Here is a 26,569-nt window from a genome sequence, read left to right as displayed (position 1 = left end):
GTTCCATAAATTAATCCAGGATGGGAATCAGCCTCACCTTCAGAAGCACCAGATGAATCGCCTGACGAAGGTGAGGGGACTCCTCCCACTGTGATACTACCAGACACCCCAACTTCGCTTCTTGGTAGAATGGGGCCAATCACTAACTGAGAAACATTGGAGCTTTATGGACCAGGGTGTGGCAGGCGCTCACATCTCGAGAGAACCCTGGCTCCCTCAGCCTTTTGAGCAAGGGATGCTGTAGCAGTCAGTGCACTGTTAACTTCTTTTCCATCCCCTGTGACCACAATCTTGTCTAATAAGGACTTTACCCCAGGAATGCAACCTAACAGATTTCGATGCTGTTGGGAGGATGGGTGCAATCGAATTGTGTGCCTGTTCGATTCTCAAGGGATTATCCCATTTGAGCAACTAAAATTTGACTATAGACTGTCAGAGGCAGACCGCATCCATTACCTCCAAGTGTGACACTGGGTGCTACACCCCTCTGTTAAACCACATGCTGAGAGAACTCTGACATCTTTTGCGAAATAGGTACACCTTAGGAAAACAACAGACTCTTCATCACGGAACTCTATACTATACTGGTAAGGGGGTATTATCGACTAGAACCGTAGAACATTCTACATGGGAAGCCGAACTTGTCAGGGTTCTTTCTGACAAGAAGTGTGAAAGCACATATTAGGCGACATAGATCGAGCCTTTAATACCAAGATACAGAGGTTCCTGGCCTACACTAGCTTAGGACTTCCTAACCCATTGCCATTCCCATTTTGCTCACTGAGAGTGAAACAAATGGCCTTGGCATTAGGAGCAGCCCATCTGGTGATGTTTCCCTTGTGGGGCACAGATAGGATCCCTGACTATATCACCTGGCTCCACAAACTGTGATCCATACTGGGAATGGAAAAATTATCCCTAGCAACCGACCAATAAAACGACTCATAACCCGAACTATGAGCCTCATTCATAAATATTCTCTCAACCGAATTTAGTAAATTAACCTCCCCAGTTTATCTTAAGCTACTCTACTTGCTCCCCGACAACCACTGACAACTTAGTCTCACCTTAAATTGCATAACTGTCTCACATTCTTCAGTAGACACCACTTGACACTACATGCTTTTAATGTACACCACTTAGATCTTTTTCTTTTGCTTAAGGATTTGGTTAGTGGGTTGTTGGGGTTATTATGGGTTCTTTTTTAAAATCCCCTTAGTAACGCTGCCGGCCTCAGGGCTGTTCTTTTTTAATTTAGTGTCAGTATGTAGTGATTCTCTGAAAGTCTATAGTGCTTTACTCTATTTACTGTAAACAAAAGCTGCACCAGTGTAACACCTTTACATTGGCTTCTATAATCATCACAAATAAAGAAGGATGTGTGGGGTGAGGAATGGGAAAGGTGGCCAGTCCTGATACCATTCCATTTTCCACTGTACTTCCTACTTATTTGCTAATGGTTGGATTTGAAATCCCTCTAGGACTATGGAGAGATTTCTTCAACACAGGGAGAGCCAGGGAGAGCCTGTAATTAGCATGTTTCACAAGAATAATAAAGACCCTTTCTGTCCCACTTTGTACCACCAAATTTCATTGTTGAATGGGGATGAAGAAGATCTGGAGAGGACCCATGCCACGGCAGGTAAAAGGTTTAGAGCAGCCAAATATAAACAGCCATAATTGGTTGCCATCCATCTAGGTAATATGTTAATAAAAAAGCTCTATTAGATCCATCTGAGATATGACCCCTCTTGCTGTTGGTCAAAGTGTGGGGAGACATATACAGTCCAATATTATATGTTCTGGGTATTTTCTCAGATGGGAAAGTCCTTGAAGGTTTTATAGAGTATCTTTAAGGGATCACTCATTTTAACTTCCATCTTACTATGGAGTTGGTATTGGCTGGCACTGATGCTCTCACACCAAAATTAGCCTGTTTGTGTCACTGTAAAACTAATGATTTTACGCATTGGAAATGTATTTGAGCTCTGAGTATGTAAAGCATGGAGTCAAGTCCTGCCTAAAAGGCTGAGACTGGGTGACCCAACAAGTGGATAATGTTGATTGAATGTTTGTGCTCACCAGTACCTAGATTGTTTGCATCATCATATAAAAATCTAATGAAGAAGGGTCATCAATATATTTAAAAACTGCATCTCTGTTATTTAAGTCTGGATGTTCAAGACCTATATGGCCCTGAGCTGCAGCATAAACAGATTTGATTTATTGATGTATCATTCTGTGGATGAAAATCAGAGACCATGTTGTGCAAAAATTGATAAATAATATAAACAAGGTTGTTATTAGGGAAGTCATTTTGAAATAGGTACATACTTTGAAGGTCAGTGTATGTTACAAATATAAGTTCAGAAGGAGAGATTGGGCTTCTCTAATAGGAATTGTGACCTCTTCCTCAATTACATTTTAGGTGACAAAATGGGCAAATATTTAATTAGGTCTTAGTGTTGTGCTAGACCTGACAGCCTTAGGGTGGTCTTCCCCCAAAACATCTTGCCTGTTTGCCTCAAATTTTTGCTGGTTTCTTTTTGTTGGTCTTAGGACTCTGTGCACTTTATCACTGAGGACCAGAGGTAAAGTGCATGTGCTCACTCCCCTAAATATGGTTTGATTGGTACATCCACAATTGGCATGGTTAATTTACTTATATGTTCCTAGACAAGTGCACTACATATTCCCAGGGCCTGTAAATTAAATACTACTAGTGGGACTCCACAACTGTTTATGACACCCACTCAAGTAGCCCTGAAAGATGTTTCAGACCTGCACTGGAGAGCCTGTAAGCACAGTTACATTGCCATGATGACTTGGAATTTAAATATACTTGCCAAGCCTTAAACTCTAGGTAGCCCTTGGGGCAGGGTGCTATGTAATTGAAAGGCAGGGCATATACTTTTAAGTTTTACATGTCCTAGTAGTGAAAAAAACCCAAATTTGTTTTTCACAACTGTAAGGCCTACCCCTCTCATAAGTTCACATTTGCAGTTATTTATTACCTGTGATTCCTATTTGAGAAGGACTAGATATGTCATATTTAGTACCTATGGAATTGTAATAGGAAATCCTTTGTAATGTCAAAGTCAGATTTATTGTTACAATTTTGAAAATCCCACTTTTAGAAAGTTGGCCTTTCCTGATCTGTGCCCTGTGTGCTTGAAGCCTGCATGTCTGGGCTGGGTGACAGCTGGACTTTGTGCATTGCCTCTACACATTCACACATAAAGGGAGTGTAGGTGCGCCTGATAGATCATCAGCATCCTGATGGGCCATCTTAAGCAGGATGGGAGGGAGGAGCTGACACATCTGAATAGGCAGTGTCCTCTTTCAACACAAAGGGCTTCATAAGCCCCTGTAGTGAGCCAGGACAGGAAGAAAGGACCTCTGTGCACTTTATAGACCCTTCTTTTAAGTCACCCCTACTTCAAAGTCACCACTTGAGTATAATTACTGGACCTCCGACCATACCAACTAATTACACTGCTGGACCTGTGAAGATCTCTGCTAGGAAGAAGGACTGCTGTGCTTCTACCAAGACTGCCACTCTGACCTGCTTTTCTGCATTGCTGCCCTGCTACCCTCTGCCTCTGCTGAGCAAGGACTGGACCCATCTCACTTGAACCCAGAGGGACTTCAAGGGCTTTGCTAGCTTGCGTCCTGTTCTCCTGAAGTCTCAGGGACACAAAAGACTTCCAACACATCATCAACAGCACCTGGACCTTGCTTGCTGTAAGTGGTGGCCTGATAAATGATGCCAATCCAGTTTTGGGCCTTTGGAAGTGGGTATAAAATGCTGCAACTGCCAGAACCTGCGCATCAACGCCATTGCACCAATTGCAACAGGTGCATCTTCATTGACACGAAGCTGACTTATCGTCACTACTGGGAGGATAGAGGACACTGCATTAGCATCCATGGCAGTGCATTCCCGCTGCTGCAAGAATCTGTAGCACAGCATTGCCATCTGCATGACCTGTCACCTCCATTCCTGATGCATCACCGATTTTGCACACCTCAGACCCGACGCATCGCCTACATCTTGTTCTCGATGTCGACACATCTAACAACCAAGGTACTGTTTCAGCTAACCAAGTCTGGTGCCTGTATCTGACCCGCACTCCACCGAGGTCAGCCTGACTTGTCAAATTTGACCTGGTCTAGCACGACCAGATAGCTCCAGTTGTCACATTATGCTTCTAAGCACTACAACTAAGTTTATTCTTTTGAAATTCATAACATGAGTTCTACTTATTGGATTTTTGTTGTTTTGGTCTTGTTTTGTTCATAAGTATTTACGTTTTCTAACTTGGTGTTAGAACTGCCTCTTCAGTTAAGCCTGCCTGCTCTCTGCCAAGCTACCCGAAGGTAAGCACAGGTTAATTAAGGGTGTGCATCTGAGTTACCCTGAATAGGATTGTGGTTTGTGCTTGAGCAGGGTGCATATCTCTGCCAACCAGAAACCCAATTTATAAAATGTTGGAAATGTTCTCTTTTTCCAACAATAATATCAACCAAATTTAACTCTGACAATGAACTCACCTTGGGAGTCCAAGAAAGTTGTACCTATGAGGTCATTCGCCAGCCCTAATCTAGTATTAAATGCAGCCCATGGCTTTTTTGGTGCCTTATCATAATTGAGAAATGTTGTAACACTCCATGTTTCATTCCCAAGATGATTTCTTCATTTATTGGTTCCTCATCCTCCAGAGATACTTGGTCTTCTTTATGAGTCTGAAGGAGAGGTATCTACAGTTGGGGTACCACTTTACCCAATTAGAAGTGGCCTGGTGCTACTACACCAGGATTTACTTGGTTCAGCAACTCTGGACTCCATTTAGCCAGCTTGAAAACCTGGCAGATATATTTGTTTAATGTTTGGGCTCCAAGTGTAGCCTAGATCCCCTGGCCCCCTTTCCATCCCCTCCTATGACTAGGGGATGCTTCTCCCATCATGTCACATCTTCGACTGCCCTCTGTCACCCTTCCCACACCCTGAATATTCCCATTCCAGCATAACGACCATCCCTCTCCAGCTCACACTTACCACCTACTCATAGCAGGTAATAATGTGAGGAAATCTTGGGCCTCATTTACAGTTTTTGCTTCAAAAAGTTTACTGCAGGCTTGTGTCATTGCAAAGCGCCAGCCGGGCATCAAATTTATGGAATGCTGCAAGCTGGCGCTAAGCTTGGGCTACCATCAGAAAAAAATACGTTAGCAGGGTGGGGTTGGCGGTAAGGGTGAAGGGGGTTTTGCCACAAAAAATGACGCTAGGCTGGTTAGGGGCAAAAAAAAATCCGCTAACCAGCCTAGCGTCATTTCCTGATGCACAACCATCCATATCACATGACTCCTGTCTTATAACAGACAGGAGTCATGCCCACCACCCCAATGTCCCACACATGGGACCAGTGTCCGCTGGGTATAGCCATTGTACCCAGTGCCATGCAGGGGGCCCCATGTCAGGGCCTTCAATGGCGCTTACATTTTTATTTACAGACACTTACCTATACTTACCCTACTTACATGGGATGGAGTCCCTCATCCTGCGGTGTCCCTCTGGTGTGGTTGAGGGTGTTCCTTTGGCTTGGGGTGGGCACCTATGGGCCCAATCCATGGCATTTAGCCATGGAAATGGGTCCACAAGTCCCCTAACGCCTGGTCTGACCCAGGCAATAAATAATGCTGCTAAGTAGGCTTAGCGTCATTATTTGGGCCCGCCTCCCATCCATGCGCCATTTCGCACTGGGAATAAATATGGCGCTACAGGCTTAGAGTAATTTTTGGGATGGGAATGCCTACCTTGCATCTCATTGACGCAAGGTGGGTTCAGGCATCCAAAAAATTGTGATTACTCCAATATGTTGACGCTAGATGGGTCTAGCGTCAAAATACAAATATGGAGTTAAGTTTACGCCTTATTTGTGTTAAAAAAAAGATGCACAAATGGCGCAAACAGAGCATGAATATGCCCCTATGTCTTATGGCACTCCTTAGTATACCAAGTGGGAGACTCCACCAAAAGGATTTTTTGGGCCTTAGTGCAGTGAAGCTTTAGGGAAGCAAACAGAGCAGAGTATTCAGTAATAGGGAGACATCACCGGGATGTTTGTTTAAGGTTGGAATTTAAGTCATCATAAACGCCTGCTAAGGTACCCATATCAAGACATAACTTCAACCATTTTATCGATTTCCTGTTGTTATTCAGACTAATGTGTTTTTCTGATTTGTCACCCAGGCCAGCAGGATTCCACAAAAAGGGGCCGCCCAGTGTGAGCATTGTGGTCATTATCTGTTTCTGTATGGATTTCAAAGTCAACTGTAAGGTGCCATAAATCGAGATCCAAGAGAAGCCATACAATTCTGCTTTGTGTAGGGCCCGAGCAAATGTATGAGCACACTTTATATTGGACGGGTTTCCCATTACTTGCGAAAATGCTGTGGTTCAAAGTTATAGTAAGATGTTACGTGGCTACCACTGGCCATGAAGGTAGGAATTCACTCGCTAGTAGAGCGTAGATGAGTACGTATTTAGTTTGTATCTTGGTATTCAATTAGCTATGGACAGATAGCACAGGAAAGCTTCAGTGCCGGATGAAAGAGACTATGGGGGTCATTACGACCCTGGTGGAAGGCGGAGAAGCGGCGGTAAGACCGCCAACAGGCTGGCAGTCTTTTTATTGGAATTACCGCCATGGTCATCTGCTGCTTCTCCGTTCCGCCCGCCGGGCTGGAGACCGGGGTCTCCAGCCCGGCGGTCGTCACTATACCGCCGGCGGTATTTTGACCCGGCTGACCGCCATGGATTTCATGCGGTTTGGAACCGCCATGAAATCCATGGCGGTAAGCACTATCAGTGCCAGGGAATTCCTTCCCTGGCACTGATAGGGGTCTCCCCCACCCGCCACCCTCACCCCAACCCCCTCCCTTACACCCCCCACCACCCCTGCCACCCCCCAAAGGTGGCAGGACCCCCCTCCCCACATGACCCCCAACATCACATCAACCATACACACACGACACGCACGCAGGCACCACCAACACACATACACGCACACACACCGACATACATGCCAACATCCACACACAGAGTCAGACATGCACCCCCACATTCAAACATACACGCACACAACCATATAGACATACCTACAGTCATACATGCACTCATTGCCAACCTCACAACACCACCGCAAGCATACAGGCACGCACACACCCCCACTACATACACACATGCACACCCCCATGCACCCACACAACACCCACCAACCCCCCTCCCCTAAAGGACGATCGACTTACCTTGTCCGTCGATCCTCCGGGAGGGGACGGGATCAATGGGGGCTGCTCTGCCGACACCACACCATCAACAGAACACCGCCACGCCGAACCACAGGACGTGATTCGGTGGGCGGTGTTCTGTTGACGTGGCGGTGGAGGTGGAGCAACCTCCACTTCCCCGCCGCCTGCCAGTATGGCTGTTGGCGGCTCTCCATCCGAAAAAGGACGGAGAGCTGGCAATGGTCATAATACGCTGAGCGGCAAACCGCCACCACTGGCAGTCTTCCGCACGGCGGTCCCTCGGCGGTCTTGCCAAATACTGACCACAGATATTTCCTGGAACCAACTTTCTCATAGGAGCCGAGTACTTTATGGCTGCAATTTAGTTGCCCCAAATACACGATCTACTGCTCAAAGATGAAGGTCTCGTAGAGCTAGATGGATCCAGGCGTCTCCTGCACTCTGGCAGGTCTTCATATATTTTTGTAGCCACAGATACATTAGTTGGTCAAAGCATGTTACAGCTGGATTGACATTGTAGCATTGTGAATGCCTACTACTTTGTCTTGAGTCTTTTCACTGAAAATTCCTCTAGCAAAGAAAGAGACCCTTACGAAGAAACAGCAGAACCTGAAAACATCAAAGTGGGCTTCACAAATTGAAGAACCAGCCAAACCTACAGCACTAGGACGCAAACATGTGATTGTGTCCGCACATATTAAATACATGAGGCCCGTGATGTGAGAATGGAGGGGACTGTGGCTCTAAAAAAAAACTTTTAAAAACATCCACTCACTTTATTTCCTTGGAATCATTTCACTGAAACTGTATTTTCCAACAACAAATTAATTGATCAGTGGGCCTGTGGAGGATGACCCATCAGTCAAAGCCTTTCGACGGAGGAGCCAGCTGAGGCTCCAATGGTGGAAAACTTGTTTTGTTGCCAAGCACTAAAAAGGGCATTAAAACCACGTGTTTTGTAGATGATGTATTTGCCTCAGTTGTTTTGGCCAAAGTCTAAATAGTCCTCTTTTCTGTTGCAAACAGTATTTAGCTGTGCAGAGAGTTAGGATATCTGTCACTACCCCTTTTTTCCACAGTGCAACCTGCTCATATTGGCTCTTGTTCATGGGCGATCAGTTGCCATGACACCGTCACGATCATTAAACTTATTACAAAGCACTCTACATTTCTCTATGGCTCTTGGCCCCTACCTTTCTTACTTTTGCCCTTTAATGGCTTTCTAAGTTTTCTGTTTTTTTTTTTTAAATGAACTCCTGGGGTGTCAACATGCCTACCTTCCATCAGTCTATCTCTCTTCTTCTCCATCCCAATCTCCTTTTCTTTTCATTTCTTGAACTATTTTGTTTAAAAGAAAGCCACCTCAAACTCACTTTCCATTTTACCTTCTCTTATTTTATTATTGGGAAACACTAAATCCAGACACTATTGATACACAAACAGCCCTAATATTCAAGCAATCCTCCGCCAATTTCATTGGCAGGCTACATGACTACTTTGTGCCATTCGGCAGTGGATGCAGTCAATCATTTAAAGAAAAATGGGGTTAAGATGGAGTGTTTTTATTTTTGTGAGCAACACCATCTTCTGCAAGTCACTCGTCTGTTGGTCTGAGTCAAAAACCCAGGTGTAATTTTCAAGATCTTGCTTTCAACACCCAAGTGCAAAGGGTCTGAACTACAGATCTTTTTAAATTTAGGCTACTGCATACTTTTATTCCCTTTACACCCCTGGCTTTATAGGTCAGGGGGGACATGTGTATTCTCACACGTCGACTTCTGCAACAAACTATTTGAAGTTTCCATCCAAGGAAGTGACTGACTAAAACCCAAAGAGTGATGACAGGTTGGTGTGTGGCCTTTGCTGCCGCAGCCATACTTCAGGAACCAGGCAGAGTCTGCAATGTATGCGATGGAAAGCGGGTGCAATTCAAAGTTCTCGGTTTGGCAAACACTCCATACTACTAAACAGGCTATCGATTTCAATCGAATTTGGTGTCCACTTGTGTTTCGAGGAGGGCTTGGAGATATGAAAGTCAACATTTGCACGAGATACCATGTTTTAGAAATGTCTAGAGAGGTGGATTATCCTTCTGTCTCTGCTCTGGAATACACTGCATATAACATCTGATGCCACTCAAACTTGAGTCAGTTTTGTAAGAAACTGAGAACCTTTCTCTTCTGTTCATTGTCTTCCTGTTTGTTGCTTGTTTTAGTGCTTTTGGCTCCAAAGTAGCTTCAGATAAATGTGTGTGCTTTGGAAGTAAATTAATATTAGTAAAGAAAAATCTCTTTCAGTCACCCCATGCTCAAGAATATTATTATTATTCAGTCCCCTAATCTCCCCACACTCCAACTATTTGTTTGTTGACCTAAATGGCCCAAAACTCACCTGCCCTCCTCAGTCTAACTTCCACATCCATATTGATGACCACTGATTGATAGCCTGGGGTTGGCTTAGCGGGGTATATAGGGGAGGAGGGTCTGAGAGGTGGGAAAAACGGGGGTTTTCGAATTGCAAAGTATGTGTGATATATTATAAAAATAAAGTTTCAATAGGAACCTATTATACATTACAAAGTTCATAATTTTTTAAAAATAATAAAAGATCATCTTTGCGGATGAAGGAAAAAAGCCTGATAATTTAAATTACTGTATTTCTCAGTTATTTTTGTTCAACATGTGCACCATATGTTAATTTGACTCAGATTGGGTAAATTTATTTTACAATACAATAAAACTGTTGCAATTCAATGAATTATTTGTGTTTTACATCTTCTATGCAAATGTACAAAAGGAAGTCGATATCGAAAGCATAAATTGTCGCAAGAACGAGCCAAGCTTTTCTGGGAATTGATTTTTCAAAGTAATAATAGTTTTGACTCGTTAGAATGAAAGCCTCGAGATGCGTTCGAAGTATACTTTAATTCAGGAACGTGTAATTGTGGGATTAGTTCCACAGTGAACATTCACAGTAATGTTTGCGTTTGCTCCAGTAGAAACATGTTTCAGAAGGTGAGTTTCACGGTCCTCTTTTGTTCTATGTCTTTACTAATCATAAACCATAATAAGCTACAGATACCGCACACATTAGTTAAATCACATCATTAGTATAAATTGGAATATACATCATGTACCGTGACATATTGGGCTTTTCTAATGTAGCTGTAGAGCCGAGCAGATGTTTTTATGTGCCGGGCCTGATTTAGAACTCGGCAGAGGGGTTAATCCATCTCAACAGTGACTGATATCCCGTGTTCCAAAATCGAAATCCCATAGGACATTATGGGATTTATCAGGCCCTCCCTTCTTCAAAGGCCAGAACAAAATGACTTTTTAGAGCTGGAAGGGAAGGAACACCCTCAAAATTGTAAGTGAATGAGTTCAACTATAGGACGAATAAAAATAAAAGAAAATGTGAAATTACACAAAAACATTGCCTTTTAAGCAGATATAGGTGCTCACCATATGCAACTTTTGTTGTGTCACGCAAGATGATGCAAGACGACGCGAGCCCTTAAGTGAGATTTACTATGCCACGCAGAGCCACTTAGCTCTACATGGCATAGTAAATCTGGAGAAACGCAAGGCAGTACAAGTTGCTGCCTTGATTTACTCTCCCCAGGAAGGCAGTCAATTGGTTGAGCGTGGATGCTCCCACGCATCCACCCATTGTTTTTAATGCATTCCCAGATTTACTAACGCTAGTTAACCTGGGACTGCATCAAAATAGTGCTCATTTCCAGGGGAAGCATAACAAAAAGAAATATGATTATTTCTCCTTGGTTTTTCCTCCTCTTTAAGTGTGCTGAAACCTGAAAGAAGAAATAGCCTCAGAAAATTGTTTTTGTGCAGGAGATAAGCCCTTCCTGCACAAAAACAGCACCCTTGTACTACGGCATTCATGTGCCTACTTAGGGGCTGCCCTTGGTGCGCCAGGACAGATTAAGAATAGGAATTTGCAATATCCTAGTAGATATGGCGCATTCCTGCGCTCTCCATTTGACGCAGCACACCAAGTTTTCTTGGTATGTTGCACTGCATCAAATGTTAATAAATCTGACTCACACTGACTGATTTACAAACATTTGGCATACGGCAGCTCCACAAGCCTTTTACCTGTGCTGCCCTACGCCAAATCGAAAGGACAGGAATGCACAGTATTTACATGATACTGTGCATTCCTGTTCTTTCAGCCAGTGCAAGCACAGAAATTGCTGCCGAGTGCCAATGCAGACACCCTTGCACCATGGTGAAAGGGTGTCTGTGTTGTTGACACAGTTGTTTTTGTGCAGGAAGGGACACCTTCCTACACAAAAAACAATCAGTGGAGGCATTTTCCTCTTTTGATGTGTGCTGCAGAATTCACTACGCATGGAGAGAAAGAAACAAGAAGAAATAAAGTTATTTTTGCTTGTTACACCTCCCCTGGGGAGGTGCACAGTCTTGACACATTCCCAGGTTAACAGATTGTTGCACATCTGGGAATATGTCAAAACCAGTGGGTTTTGCTTGGAAAAACCCTTTTCAACACGAATGGAATGCCTCCTTGATATAGAGTAAGGCAAAACAGGACTTTGCTCTGCCTTGCCTTAATCCATATCTATGTGACCATGGAAAGCCAAGCTTTGCATCACGTCATAGACATGACTGAGAGGCCTGCACCAGCGGAACATCATACAAAGTGATGCTCCGGCAGCACAGGCCTCTTGTAAATGAGGCCCTTAGACTTTTTTTCAGCTGTTCACAAATACTAGACTGTGTTATGTAAGTCTTTACTAAATTTCCTGTCAGTAAGGATACACTTTCTCATGAACATGACATGCTACTTGAAGAGATGATTAGAAATGAGGATAAAATGAAAAAGTTTCAATCATTAGTTCTACCTTTCTTCCACCTTCAGTTTCAGAGACCGAATGATTATTCCCCCCCTTTTCGCTTTGGAACTGTGCCAAACGGGAGTACGGAGAGAAATATCAGGAACAACTACCCAGATATGCATCAGTATATGGTCAAATTCAACCAGAAAGGTGTAGATGATGCCTTGGTGAGCCTGAAGACTGGGTAAGTTACTGCCTTTTTGACCTCTTTGTGATTTAAATGTGAACCAGATACATTGTTCTAAAATTCTTATGCTGCTGAGACTTTATTCACTAACCTTTACATATGTGATGGTTATTCACAGCCTTCATTTGTGCAAAGTAAGGAAATGTTTTCTCATGAACCTCCAGCAACTCTTTCAAAAACTAAAGTTTCTACCTCTAGTTAGCATAATGTTCTGCATGTGAGATTTCAAATAAAAATAATGATATTTGGAAAGCTTTTGGCTTGTTTTAAGTGAGAAGCGGTCGTCAACATTCAAATAGTTTCAAAGTCACCAATGTGAACATGGGCAAAATAATTAAGATATGATTTGTAGGCCCAGGCAACATTTAAATTACGACAGCCTATTTTACATAATTTCTTGAATTTCACGTTATATTTCTTACAAAAAAAATACCCAAATTACTCTATTACACCTCTTTGCATAATAACATGCTGTACACACTAAAAATGTATAGCAAACACACAGAAACAACAGAACATGAGCAGCTGTTGTTAGAGTGCTGATTAAATGCATCCAGTTGCAAAAAGTAATGGAAGGATAGATATGGTGCTAAAATATAGCACAAAATACAGATTTGCATTTCACGTAATTTCAATAAATCATGTGAAAGAAAATTACACAAATTTGCACACACCTAATTACTTTGGATAATTTGCTATCAGGCAGAATATTTGTGGGTGGTGGTTCTTGTAGTGTATAGATGTAGGGCTCATTGAAGAGGTGAGGTTTCAAATTCTTTCTTCTTTAAACTTTACACGATCTAAAGAACTCTTTTGAAATGTTCATAGTCAAAGTCCACAGCCTCAAGGCCGGACTAGCCATACTGGGCATTGGGAGTTTCTCTGGGAGGCTGGAAGGCTGGTGGGCAGCTATTGTTACTGGGGACCGGTATTGCAGAAGTGCGGCAGTTTTAAAAGCCCTGCATAGTTCCTTGTATATCCAACAGTTTTTATGCAACAAAAAGTGCCAAGCTAACTCTGGTGTTTAATATACTGCGGAGAGATTGGGGTTTTGTCTAGTGGCAGTTTTGACTCATCTAAGGTAGCACAGATGGTTGATATGCCTGCTGCAAAAAGTTCCTGTTGTTACTACGCAAATAAACATTTAGCATAGTGAGCTTTGAATTGCCATCAAAGAGGTGCATGCAAACTGCATAGTACAGGTTAAAAAGTTCTGCTTTTTCCCAGTTTTTGATTAGCCTAATTTTGCCAAAAGGTGTTTGAGTAGAAATACATTTGTATTAGTAAAGTCAACCCTATCCACTATGTTATGTTCGAAATCCTGACTTGATAGTTACCCAGACCAAGCACTCATAAAAAATGCTTACCAGTATGGATTACAGGTGACTCCTACACCTTGTAGTCCCCTTTGTCAACATATTCTAACAACTGATTTTCTCATGTATGATTCATTGTCTCTGAATATGTTTGTGTGATATAAAGTGCTCCAACACCCTACACTGGTAAGAGAGGCACTATAAAACAAATAAAATACATGTGAGAGGGGGTTATGGGAAGATAAGAGGCACTGTTAGTGGTTGATGGTGAGGGAATCTTTGAAGAAACCCAATAAAGATTGCCCTATCCTGGTACCCTGTAAGGTCATCATTGAATATGCTTTAAAAACGAGTACATTTGAATTTATATAGAAAATGTGTCGTAGAATGCACTGTTTTGTCATTTTTCCCAACTTTTCTTGGGGGGCACAAGCCCCATTGCCGTGGTCAGGCATGCTTCCTTGGCACCCTATGGGGCTGGTTTGACAACATTTTTCAGGGCTGCTTTGGGTCCCTAGTACGGCACTGGCAGCCTTGAAGTACTTCCTTCTCAATCCATAAAGTAAATTATGCTCTACTCTGCTTCGCTTCCCTACACACTGTTTTTAAACCTTCTTTGCAGCTCATGGGATACAGTACATATAGGTCCTGTTTACAACCCTGGCGGTCAAAGACCGCCATGGCTGTTCTGTCGGAAGCACTGCCAACAGGCTGGCAGTGCTTTCCTGGGTATTACGACCGCGGCAGAAGCGCTGCGGTCGCACCGCCGGGAACGGCGGTTTCCCATCACTTTGGTCCCGGCGGTTGTAATCCCCCAGGGCAGCGCTGCGGATTACGAGTCCCCCTCCTGCCAGCCTTTTCATGGCGGTATGAACCGCCATGAAAAGGCTGGTGGAATGGGGAGTCGCCGGGCCCCTGGGGGCCCGTGCACGGCCCCATGAAGCTTTTCACTGTCTGCATAGCAGACAGTGAAAAGTGCGATGGGTGCAACTGCACCCGTCGCTCAGCCGAAACTACGCCGGCTCCATTTGGAGCCGGCTCCTGTGTTGCGGCCGAGATCCCCGCTAGGCCGGCGGGCAGAAACCAGGTTTCAAAATAGACCCCACGGGAGTGCGCCCTCATTGGCTGCCGCCCAGCGGTTTCAACTTGGCGGGCGGTGGTTGCCGCCCGCCAATGTTGAAAAGAGGGACATAGTTTGTTTTAATTCTTTGCATGCTCAGTCACTGTTCCATGAGTTGTTCTTTATTCTGAAGACTGTAAAAGGCACCACTGCCCTCTGGGGTTGAGTGAGTAATATATAAAAGCTCCACACAAATGAATAAAATAGCATAGCATTACAAGCGTGTGTGAGTTTTGTTGTAAAAATCCAACAACATGACACTGTACACTAACTATGAATTTCTGTTGCTAGTTTTATGTTCACTGTAGGAAATGGCCCATTTTGCAGGGTCATCCCCAGTCTTTTTGCCTCCTGCCTCCTATTTTATCTGACCTGTTGCTGTTGGCTTTTGAACTCTGAGCACTTTACCACTGCTAACCAGTGCTAAAGTGCATATGCTCTCTAAGGACAATTTTATGTAATTGGTTTATCCATGATTGGCATATTTTATTTACTAGTAAGTCCCTAGTAAAGTGCACTGGAGGTGCCAGGTCCTATAAATCAAATGCTACTAGTGGGCCTGCAGCACTGGTTGTGCCACCCACAGAAGTAGCTCTTTAATCATGTCTCAGACCTGCCATTGCAGTGTATGTATGTGCAGTTGTAACTGTAAATTCGACTTGGCAAGTGTACCCACTTGCCAGGCCTAAACCTTCCTTTTTCTTACATATCAGACACCCCTAAAGTAGGCCCTAGGTAGCCCCAGGGCAGGGTGCAGTGTATGGTTACGGTAGGACATATAGTAATGTGTTTTATATGACCTGCCAGTGAAATATTGCTAAATTCGTTTTTCACTGTTGCAAGGCCTGTCCCTCTCATAGGTTAATATGGGGGCTACTTTTAAATCTGATTAAAGTGTAGATTCCCTTTGGGAGCAGATGGACATGTGGAGTTTGTGGTCTCTGAGCTCACAATTTAAAAATACATCTTTTAGTAAAGTTGATATTAAGATTGTGTGTTTGAAAATGCCACTTTTAGAAAGTGAGAATTTTCTTGCCTATACCATTTCTGTGACTCTGCCTGTTTGTGGATTCCCTGTCTGGGTCAGTTTGACAGTTGGGCTGGTTGCACCTCACACTAGACAGTGACACAAAGGGAGCTGGGGTGTAACCTGCATATCCTGATGAGCCATCTGTGCTAGGAGAGAGGGGGGAGAGGTCACTCACACCTGAAAGGGCTGTGTCTGCCTTCACACAATGCAGTCCCCAACCCCCTGGTGAGTGTCTGGGGTCTGGCCTGGGCAAGGCAGGATTTCACATTCAAAAGAGGCTTTACTTTGAAGTAGGCCTTCTTCAAAGGAGACATTGGGTATAAGAAGGGCACCCAAAACCACAGACTTTAGAGCACTTCTGGAAACAAGAGGAACCTCTGCCTGGAGAAGAGCTGAAGAGCTGAGGAAGAAGAGCTGTCCTGCCTGTGACTGTGCTTTGTGGAGCTATCCTGCAGTTGCTGCTTCTGCCAGAGTAAGAGGGGAAAGACTTGACTTTGTGTACCTTCCTTTTTGTGAAGAAATCTCCAAGGGCTTGATTTAGAGTTTGCCTCCTGTTGTTTGAAGTCTCAGGGACAGCAAAGACTTCTCTCTGCCAGCACCTGGAGTCTCTGGAGAGACTCCTGCTCTGACAAGTGGGGCCCTATCCAGTCCCTGGGCCCTTGTAAAGAAAAGCTGGTGAAAATCCAAGGAAATCAACTTTGAACGACTCCGGACCAACGGCGCTGCTGAATCCAGTGATGCCGTCTGCAACCGACTCCGTGATCTTCGCTGGAATGCGACGACCTTCGCAGGCCCGACACCACTGCAGCCCCGCGAAGTTCGCGACTCTGTGGAAGTCGCTGCACCACGTCGTGACCAACGCTGCTCGAAGTGCGCAGATTCAACATTTCGCACAGATGCCGTCATACCGACTTCGCGCATCGGCTTGTTTTCACTCTTCACCAAAGGTACTGTACCTGGGGGTCTCTGTGACTCCGTGTCCAGCTCTGCTGGTGTTGGATTGTTGGGAAGGACTCCTTAACAATGCCATGTTAACACCTCATCAAAGCAGTTTGTGTTTCTAAGTGCTATTTTTTAGTTTAATCTTTAAAAATTCATAACTCGACTTGTGTATGTCGCATTTTTGTCGTTCTGGTCTTGTTTTGTTTAGATAAATATGTCCTATTTTTCTAAACTGGTGTTGTGTCATTTTGTACTGTTTTTATTAAGTTACTGTGTGTGTTGGTACAAATACTTTACACCTAGCACTCTGAAGTTAAGCCTACTGCTCTGCCAAGCTACCAAGGGGGTTAGCAGGGGTTAGCTGAGGGTGATTCTCTTTTATCCTGAGTAGAGTGAGGGTCCTTGCTTGAACAGGGGGTAACCTGACTGTCAACCAAAGACCCCATTTCTAACACCCACATTATGCAGGGCTTTGCAGACAGTGAACATTGGAAGGGTACAGCATTGCCACTGGCTCGATTACGAGCTGAAGACAATGCTGTAGCCTGTTTCCCACTAGGCCAGCGGGCAGAAACTTAGGTTTCCACCCACTGACCTAGCGGGAAACTCCTAAAATCTCCAGCAGGGAGGTCGCCACTTAGGCAGTGGAGTTTTCCGTCAACTGAACTCAAAATCAGACTCTAGGTGTTGAAATGAGATAAGTAACATTTAAAGACTGAAAAAACACTGAAATTTGCCATGTATATTATTGTGAATAAACTATACCTTGTGCCCTGTCATGCATTGCTTATGATCTCCTATATCACATCCCTCATGACACATTAAATGACATTGTTGATGACAATACATCTGACATGCCAAAATGACATCTCAGTGCCTGACAAGTGGCTAGCCACTACTCCTCAGATGGCAAGCACCTTCTACATACCCCAGCAGATGGCCTGCACCTTCTACACACAGCCTTCTGCCAATACTGAGCGGTGGGTTGGCCCAACGGGCAACCCACTGAAGGCACCCAACCCCCCTGAGGATGGCTTATGACCTTCATAATGGTGATCTATATTGTTTAAAAAAAATGTTTTGTTCCATAGTATCTGGTTGATACTGAGACAGCTGGCTGTGTGCCTCGCTGAGACTATGGTCCCAGACCTGGAAGCACAGCACTGGGGATGAAGAAAACATACATTTTTAAATTTAACCCAGGAGAAGGATCTCTATGGGACCCACCCACATGAGCCTTGGGAGTAAGGGTGTACTCATCCAGCTCCTTTATGTGCCCTTTCTAATATTTTTACTGGACTTGAAAACTACGTCCACAAGTCATGTAATGGCATCTGACAGAATGTCAAGGTCAGCCATTCAGATCAATTTGGTATCACAGTACCAAGATAGCAACAGGAGAAAAAACAGCCATGGCTAATCAAAAGCAACTTTTTTTTGATCTGTAGGAGTACCCTGGGAGCACCACATAACTTGTGGGCACCAACCATCTAGTTATATCTAACTTTTTCTGAGGGGTAAGCCCTTTATTCTCTACCCAACCCCCTCACTCTTTGAATGCTAATTCCTCAAAATCTGCTGAACTGATTCACACCATTTCAGCTACGTAAAGTTCTAACATTGTGCCAAATTTCGTGTAATTCCGTTCAGTCATTTTCTGTATTGGAGAGCAAGCATTCCTACAGAAATTTAAAATGGGAAATCGTACTTTTGGCGCTCTGCTTTTCGTGGCCCCTACTTGATGATCAGCACAAATTTCCTTGAAGGAACCAAAGTGGGTGAACCTTTTTTGGAAATTTCTGTGCAGATTTGTCAGACGATGTCAAAGTTATTAAATAAACCAAACATTTCAAGATGTTCCTACATAATTTGCAGGTTTCAATTTCTGGAATTCCTTTTGTCTAATTATGTGGTGATTAATTTACAAATATCTATTTTAGTACCAGCTGGTTATAACGTTCTCCCAACACAGTCATGCCCCCTCTTGCAGGCAGGTTGATTTAGAGGTGCCTTAGCCTATGACTGACACTAACATTATGAGCGCAGACTTTCCTCCACCTCCACATTAGGCAGACCATGCTGTTACATTTAATCTGATGGTGAAATTTACTAGTCTGTCTAACAATGGTAGTACAGAGTGGAAAGATTAGGGATAGAAGTAGATTTCAGCACCCTTGAGCCACAAACACATTTCCAGACAGGATCAAAATTATACCAGTCAGTCAGTGTGCACCCTTTCTCTCAACACATCCATGACTAGGATTCTTATGTTAGATGTGACTTACCCCAACTACTTCACCCTTTCTGTAATATCTTTCTGAGTTATTTATCCGATGCCCAGCTACAGTGATCATAAATTATATTGTAAAAACACTGGGCCATATTTATACTTTTTGACGCAAAACTGCGCTAACGCAGTTTTGCGCCAAAATAATTAGCGCCGGCTAACGCCATTCTGAAGCGCCATGCGGGCGCCGTATTTATTGAATGGCGTTAGCCGGCGTTAGTCGACCGGCGCTGCCTGGTGTGCGTGAAAAAAAAACAAGTACACCAGGCAGCGCCGGCGTAGGGAAAAATGGCGTTTGGGCATCCAAAAATGGGGCAAGTCAGGCTGAGGCAAAAAAATCGTCTTAACCCGATTTGCGCCATTTTTTTGGGGCGCCCAGACGCCATTGAAATGACTCCTGTCTTAGCTAAGACAGGAGTCATGCCCCCTTGCCCAATGGCCATGCCCAGGGGACTTCTGTCCCCTAGGCATGGTCATTGGGCATAGTGGCATGTAGGGGGGCACAAATCAGGCCCCCCTATGCCACAAATTTTTTTTTTTTTTTAAACTTACCACAACTTACCTTTTCTTCCCTGGGATGGGTCCCTCCAGCCTTGGGTGTCCTCCTGGGGTGGGCAAGGGTGGCAGGGGGTGTCCCTGGGGGCTTGGGAGGGCACCTCTGGGCTCATTCTGAGCCCACAGGTCCCTTAACGCCTGCCCTGACCCAGGCGCTAAAATCCCACACAAATGCGGGTTTTTTAGTCCCGCCCACTCCCGGGCGTCATTTTTGCCCGGGAGTATAAATCCGACGCAATAGCATCGGAGTCATTTTTTAAGACGGGAACGCCTACCTTGCATATCATTAACGCAAGGAAGGTGTTCACGCAAAAAAATGACGCTAACTCCATGAACTTTGGCGCTAGACGCGTCTAACGCCAAAGTATAAATATGGAGTTAGTTTTGCGTCGAATTTGCGTCGAAAAAAACGACGCAAATTCGGCGCAAACGGAATATAAATATGCCCCACTGTTTTTTACTCATTTGCCACATTTCAATACTACTTTATTTGAAGTATTGTTTGGACATTATAGTGGATTTCTATTTTGCTGGCTAGAAAAAAGGCTTATTGGGCACTTTTGTGTTTGGTTTCCTTGTTCATGCCAACTTTCATGGGTGTAATAAATATTTATTCAGTTGGAGGATTTTTACTTAATTTTCACTTGACTGAAACATTGCTGTGAAACTGGAATAAGTAGTGGATTTGGAATAAAAAGAAGATATTGAGGCAGAAATGGAGTGAGAAGGGCTAAAGGAAGCCGATTGGTGTAGTGCAAATAACTATAGTACTTTTATATCAAAGTTCGTCAGGTAAAGGTTGTAGGTCCAAGTGACTTTTGTCGAGTGATATTTTATAGAAATTAATCTAACTAGACTGGAATCTGGTCGAAAGATAATCTCTTTGCATGTAGATACGGTCGTCTGGACCATACTACATACAGGGTGTGGGTAGCATCAACAGCAACACACTCCTGTTAGTCTCAGTGTTTGCTATTCCTCCACACATGTTGTAATTGCAGAGGCTTCATGCCTACCTTCGATGATGGGGAGTAAATGGTGGACCAGCATTCTTGCTCAGTTGTGCATTCTTAAAAGTGGGTACACTTATTGGCACACTATTGCTTCCTATGTAAATAAAAAAAAGGTAAGCTGCAATTAGCTCTTTCCTTATTACAAAGGAACTGGGCTTTCAACATACACTTAAAGCATACTCTAATCTCCAGGTATGCCTGATGCTTTTCTGAGGCTCTGGTTAGCAACTTGACTATGGCTTTCAATAGGACGTGCACCTGCTTATAAGTTTAAAAGTTAGTCTTGACCCGCAAACAAAGAGAACGCATGGACTATAAAACATCTGGCACTATTAGCCATGTTAGCTTCCTTGGAATTAACAAGTAGGGCAGGCTTTATTTAAAATGGATAATTAAATGCTGTAGCACAAACACATAGTTATGAAAATGCAGGGGTCATACTGAATCGCGCTCATTACGGTGTGGCCTGATGAACGGTGCGATAAAATCCAACTCAGAATGGTCGGAATTTATTAGGTGTGTTAAAAAGGACCTAATACGGGTTTTTGGGGACTAACATGCAGATTTTTTAATCTTACAACACCAAAATCGTCATATCTCTTATTTACTGGCCATTTTTTCCTGGCAAATTTTGGCAGTTTGACCTATCTAAATTTACCCTGGGGAAAATTGTTGAGATGCTGTGTTGGCTATAAAACTCATAATTCCAGTAGGTCTGGAAACAGGACTAACCACACATAACATAATTTAATTTGCCACTTGTAATGAGGACCTAAGTTTGTACATTCAGAGCCCTGTATGTATCAGGTATCTGGGGATAAACCAATTGTAACCTGATCCAGATGGTGGAAAATTATTTTCTGAGATACTTGTTAATGGTACCAAATGGCACCTCGACATATATTAGTCATGCTGATCTAGGGGTCTCCTACCTAGTTGATTTAATAAAGATACAGCCATTATTACTATGGCAGAAAGTTTGGACTTCAGAACATACTGGACTAAACAAGGCAATCTTACGTGACTGTATGGCATTAACACATTCTTTAAGAGTGCCATGGTTTAAGTACATTATGACCTTTTTTGAAAACATGGGCCATAAAGAATAGGGGTCTTAAAGACCTTAGAGTGAAGAATGTTTTGGGCAACTTGAAGTGAGCATCAACCTCACAACTCTGAGGTTGAGCTTGAGGCTCTGGGATCTAAAGTGGGTCTTGTTCCGGAAACAGCCGCTCACCTTCAGTGCCCACTGCAAGGATTTCGGGCTAGCAGGAGCTTCAGCACTCTGTTGGTGGCAGTACACCCCATGCCCTTAGGGTGAGAAGAACATCACGAGAGGCATACGAAGATATAATTTGTTGGTAATCTCATGGTAAACATTGTTCTCAGGAAAATGAGGATTTCCAGGAGCTTCCAAGTAAGAGTGAGCAACAGCTACAGGGTCTTGTGGTGAAAGAGAAATCAGGTGACCAGATGATAAACTGGAATCCAAAGGCACCTAAGAGTGAGCTGGAACCTTAAAGATCTGAGCAGCAGTCTCAGAGGACTGTAGAGTGTAAATGAGCTTCATGGTTCTTTCAATAAGTGGGGAGGTAAGATACCAACTGATGGTGAGCAAGAGTCTCAAGGTCTTAGGATGAGCAGCATTAATGGATTCTTAAGGGTGAACAAAAGCCTACATCCAGACAACAGGATATACATGAACTTCTGGGATCATGTTGGTCACGGGCAAGCAAGGATTCAGGAGTTTTAGAACCTGATTGCCAAGAGAGGATTCAGAAATTAGAGGGCGAGTAAGGGCTTAGAGGATCTCAGAGTAGGCAACTAATTCAGGGACATATTCGTTGGAAGACATGCATGTGAGCTGCAGAGAAATAGTGTTTCCAGCATTGGAAAATGCCCGCAGCTCTAGAGTATTTAAAAAGCTTATTTTATCATTAATGTCTCCAATAATGAGCTCCCTGATATTAACCAGGCAAGGGTAGATGAAAGGTTGCGATCCACAAATTTGGGCCACTTATTTTGGGTGCTCAGGCCAGTATTTGGTCCAAATTTGACCCTTGAATATGTTACTTTTAGGCCAGGGGACAGGTGTGATGTCAGCAGGAATAGTAGTTGAGATCATGTGCAAATGTACAGAACAGATATTGTGAACACTCTCACTCACATAGATGAGGTTGGAGGCTCCATCACAAGGAACCTTGAAACTTAAAAATGAGATACGACAAAAGCACTCTGCAAAGGATTTTCGTTTTTTAGAAAATAAAGAGAAAATGTGCATACAGTTAGGATATAGATTTTAGTTGGGGTTTATTTTATTTTTTCATGCAATGAGGCTATTCTTAACTTTCAGCATTAAATGAAATATAAATTACATAAAAAGTAAACAAAAGAAATGTTTCATCTATTCATTGGATCAAAGAAAGAACATTCCATGCATCACAAGATTAGTTTACACCACCTTCAAATGTATGTAGATGTTACATGTGATAGAATGATGTTTTGTGTGGGACCCTATGTGTAACCAGCAGGACACTATTTTGATTTCCATCAGGGTTATTTCAGAATTTCAATCTTATGATGCAGCTAAAATGCCTGTCTCTTGCTTTACTAATAGGAACGTGCATGACAAAATATTAGGTAGCAGATTCCACATTAAACAAGTGATTATATATTTATTTTGGGATTTAAAAAAAGCAACAGTTTTTATAGGTGTTAAAATTTCACCTATGCAGCCTACAACACATACTGAAACCCATTTGTTGAGGTGGTCTTAAAAAGAAAATGCATAACAAAAATATGCAAATACCTTAGTTATTCCTAAATTATTCATGAATTTGTATCACATAATAATAATGATCATTCAGAATTAGTGACGTATTGTGCGTCGTAGCAATATTGCTTTTCTTCAAAATCACCTTCCCCGATGTATTTCAGTGCCTTTGAGATCTTTTTTTTACGGTCTCTAGTGCACACCAGTTGTACCATTTACTCTTGTTGAGGTCTGTATTAAATGAGTGGCTAAGTGGAGCTTTGTAGTGCACAGTATAGTGTTGTCTAGTATAGAGAACTACAGTATTGCTTTCCAGTATAAAGATATTTTATTATTTGGTACACGTTCATTACCATTTACACATTGGAAATCCAATTAATGCTACAAAACACCCAGACAAATCAATACTGGAGCTTAGGTATGTTATTATTTCTTTCATTAAGGAGGGATGTGAATACTGAAAGTGTCACCACTACAGGAAAGACTACTAGAGGCTAGAATGGCCTAAAAAGCAATATCTCAGTAAAAAAAAACATGGACGGCCTCAAAACAGATGGGAGAAAGGCTTAGGCGCAGTAGAAAATGGGTTTTGAGCATCACAGTCAATGTGAGTTAAAGCCTATATTGGTGCCTTGGTTACCAAGCTTGGGCCCATATTTATACTCTGTTTGCGCCGAATGTGCGTCAAAAATTTTGACGCACATTCGGCGCAAACTTTGCCCTATATTTAAACTATGATGCCCAACCCCGCAGACGTCAAAAATCCTCCGTGTGCGTAATTTTTGGGATGCGGGAAACCGCCTTGCGTTAATGACATGCAAGGTAGGTGTTCCCGTCCCAAAAATTACTTTAAAGCCTGTGCGCCTTATTTATACTCTTGCGTCATTTTGACGCACAGGAGGGGGCAGGCCTTAAGAAGTGGCACCCAGCCTGATGTGCGCCGTTTTTTAACACCTTGGTGAGGGCAGGCGTTAAGGGACCTGTGGGCTCACTTCCATGGTCTCTGACCACGAAAGCAGTCCAGAGGTGCCCTTCCTTGCCCCCAGGGACACCCCCTGCCACCCTCGCCCAACCCAGGAGGACATCCATGGATGGGGGGACCCATCCCAGGTAAGTTGAGGTAAGTATAATTGTATTATTTTTTTTAATGGCATAGGGGGGCCTACTTTGGGCCCCCCTCCATGCCACTGTGACCAATGACCATGCCCAGAGGACAGAAGTCCCTGGGCATGGCCATTGGACAAGGGGGCATGCCTCCTGTCTTTGGTAAGACACAAGTAATTTCAATGGGGGTTGTGCATCAAAAAATGCCGCAAGTCCAGTTTGAGCCATGATTTTTGACTCAAACCTGACTTGCACCATTTTTTGACCCACAACCCCCATTCTTCCCTACGCGGCTAACGTCAATCCTTAAATAAGGCGCCTGCATGGCGCATAGGAATGGCGATAGCCGGCGGTAAATGTTTGGACGCAAACCAGCGCCGGAGGTGGTTTGCGTCAAAAAGTATAACTATGGGCCTTGGTGAGTTTCATTGGTTTTGCTCATTTGATAAAATCATAACTTAGTTTGTAACTGTGTTTTTTAGTGAACATTTGCATAGAAAAGGAGGATAATTAATGGTAAAGTCTGCATTATGCTATTGGATAGAAGTGTGCAAAGTACTCCCAGGTCTTACTGCACATCATTTTCATCTTCAGCTTTGAAAACTGCAAATCTGCTAATATGTTTTTTAAAATCAAGGAAAGCTGCAAAGAGACATGTGTGGCAATCAGAATGTTTCTGTTGCTGCACTTGACCAGGAGCATTCTGCAGCCCATCTGCATGCTGGGCCCTTACCCTTCCACAGAGCCCGAAGGGCAGCAGGTAGGGTGATCACCCATCCATAATTTTCACAGACTGCCCGTAAATTAGCCAGTACGTCCATTTTCTGTGATAGTAGTCTTAACAGACGGCGTTTGTCCGTAATTTTCGCATCGTTGCCAGAAGGTAGGGAATAATTTCAAAAATAGATTCCCCAGCTGACATGAAAGGAGTGTCCTGTGCTGCATAATGAGATAGGGGCAGGCAGTTAAAAAGAAATAAGCCTTCTCGTCAGGGTGTCTGCATGCCAAATGAAATGCTAATGTGTGCAAATGTAAAGGCTGCTTTTGGTCAATTGGTGGAGTCAGTTGAAGCTTCCTGATAACAAGATACTTCCTTTTTGGATGGTACTGTAAGGGTGTTCCAAGCTGAACTATGGAGTGCGTACTTTTAGTGGACTGTTATTTAAAAAAATTGCACCGGGTATAATCTGCACATTACTGAAAACTACACTTTAGAAGAACTTTTATCTTTAACCTAACTTTATATGTCCATTTAGTGGCAGCCTATGTAATACTGTGTATAATGCAGGTTTAAAATAATTACAAACAATCACAAAGGTTTCAGGGACCTCCTAGCACTAAAAATACACGTCACTTTCCCCTGTTGCACTAAATACAATTCAATTCTGTGAGTCCCTGGTTGCACACGCATAGGACTGTAGTGATTGCATTAACCAAAAGAGGTTCATAGCAGAAAATAGTGTATTTCCTACTTATTAGTTTAACTTTTATTTATTTTTCAGTTAAGATGTGTGTTATTTTATATGTCATTACCTGACGATGAGAGATCAACAAACCAGTTTCAGAGTATTTGTCTCTTTTTAGCCACACCTTTGATTATGCTTCCGCATTGACATTAATAAGTCACTTTTAAATCTAATAAATCTAGTACAATCTGATTTTGTACAACTGGTATTCAGAACTCACATTTTTGAAAGTGCTTTCATTTTGCATTAATGTTATAAAAAATAGTTTTGGTGAAATAAAATATTTGCCTAAAATCACACATTATAAGCAGGGAAGCCACAATTTATCTCAGTTTTCTAAATTGACCTTGTACAAATCAGCCAGGAAATGTTTATTTGTCTTCCCTTATGTTAATGCTATATTTTTATTTCTTTGTGAATTTTTCTGCAGTTATATATAGCAGATACTTGACCCACAGGTGTTAGAGCACTTTGCATGAGCATCGCTAGTGTTACACAAAGTCACATTAATTGTTTATAGGTGTGGAGAGAGTATGTGGTTTGACTAGAATCACAGGATGTTGATCTAATGCCGAGACTCTAGCCT

The 26,569-nt window shown here is 43.1% G+C and overlaps 1 protein-coding gene across 1 annotated transcript in view; it reads left to right on the top strand.

The window, feature by feature from the left end:
- The window catches only part of GRIN2A (glutamate ionotropic receptor NMDA type subunit 2A), a 1,722,233-nt gene that overhangs the window by 1,432,931 nt on the left and 262,733 nt on the right, over positions 1 to 26,569 (top strand). The window contains exon 10 of the mRNA XM_069210410.1: positions 12,214 to 12,374. Coding sequence (XP_069066511.1) covers positions 12,214 to 12,374 — 161 coding nt within the window. The remainder of the gene's footprint in view (positions 1 to 12,213; positions 12,375 to 26,569) is intronic.

The sequence above is a fragment of the Pleurodeles waltl genome, chromosome 10 (assembly GCF_031143425.1).
Source record: "Pleurodeles waltl isolate 20211129_DDA chromosome 10, aPleWal1.hap1.20221129, whole genome shotgun sequence".
Taxonomy (NCBI): Eukaryota; Metazoa; Chordata; class Amphibia; order Caudata; family Salamandridae; genus Pleurodeles; species Pleurodeles waltl.
Note: the sequence above shows the minus strand (reverse complement) of the source record. Positions and strands in the feature narration are given on the sequence as shown.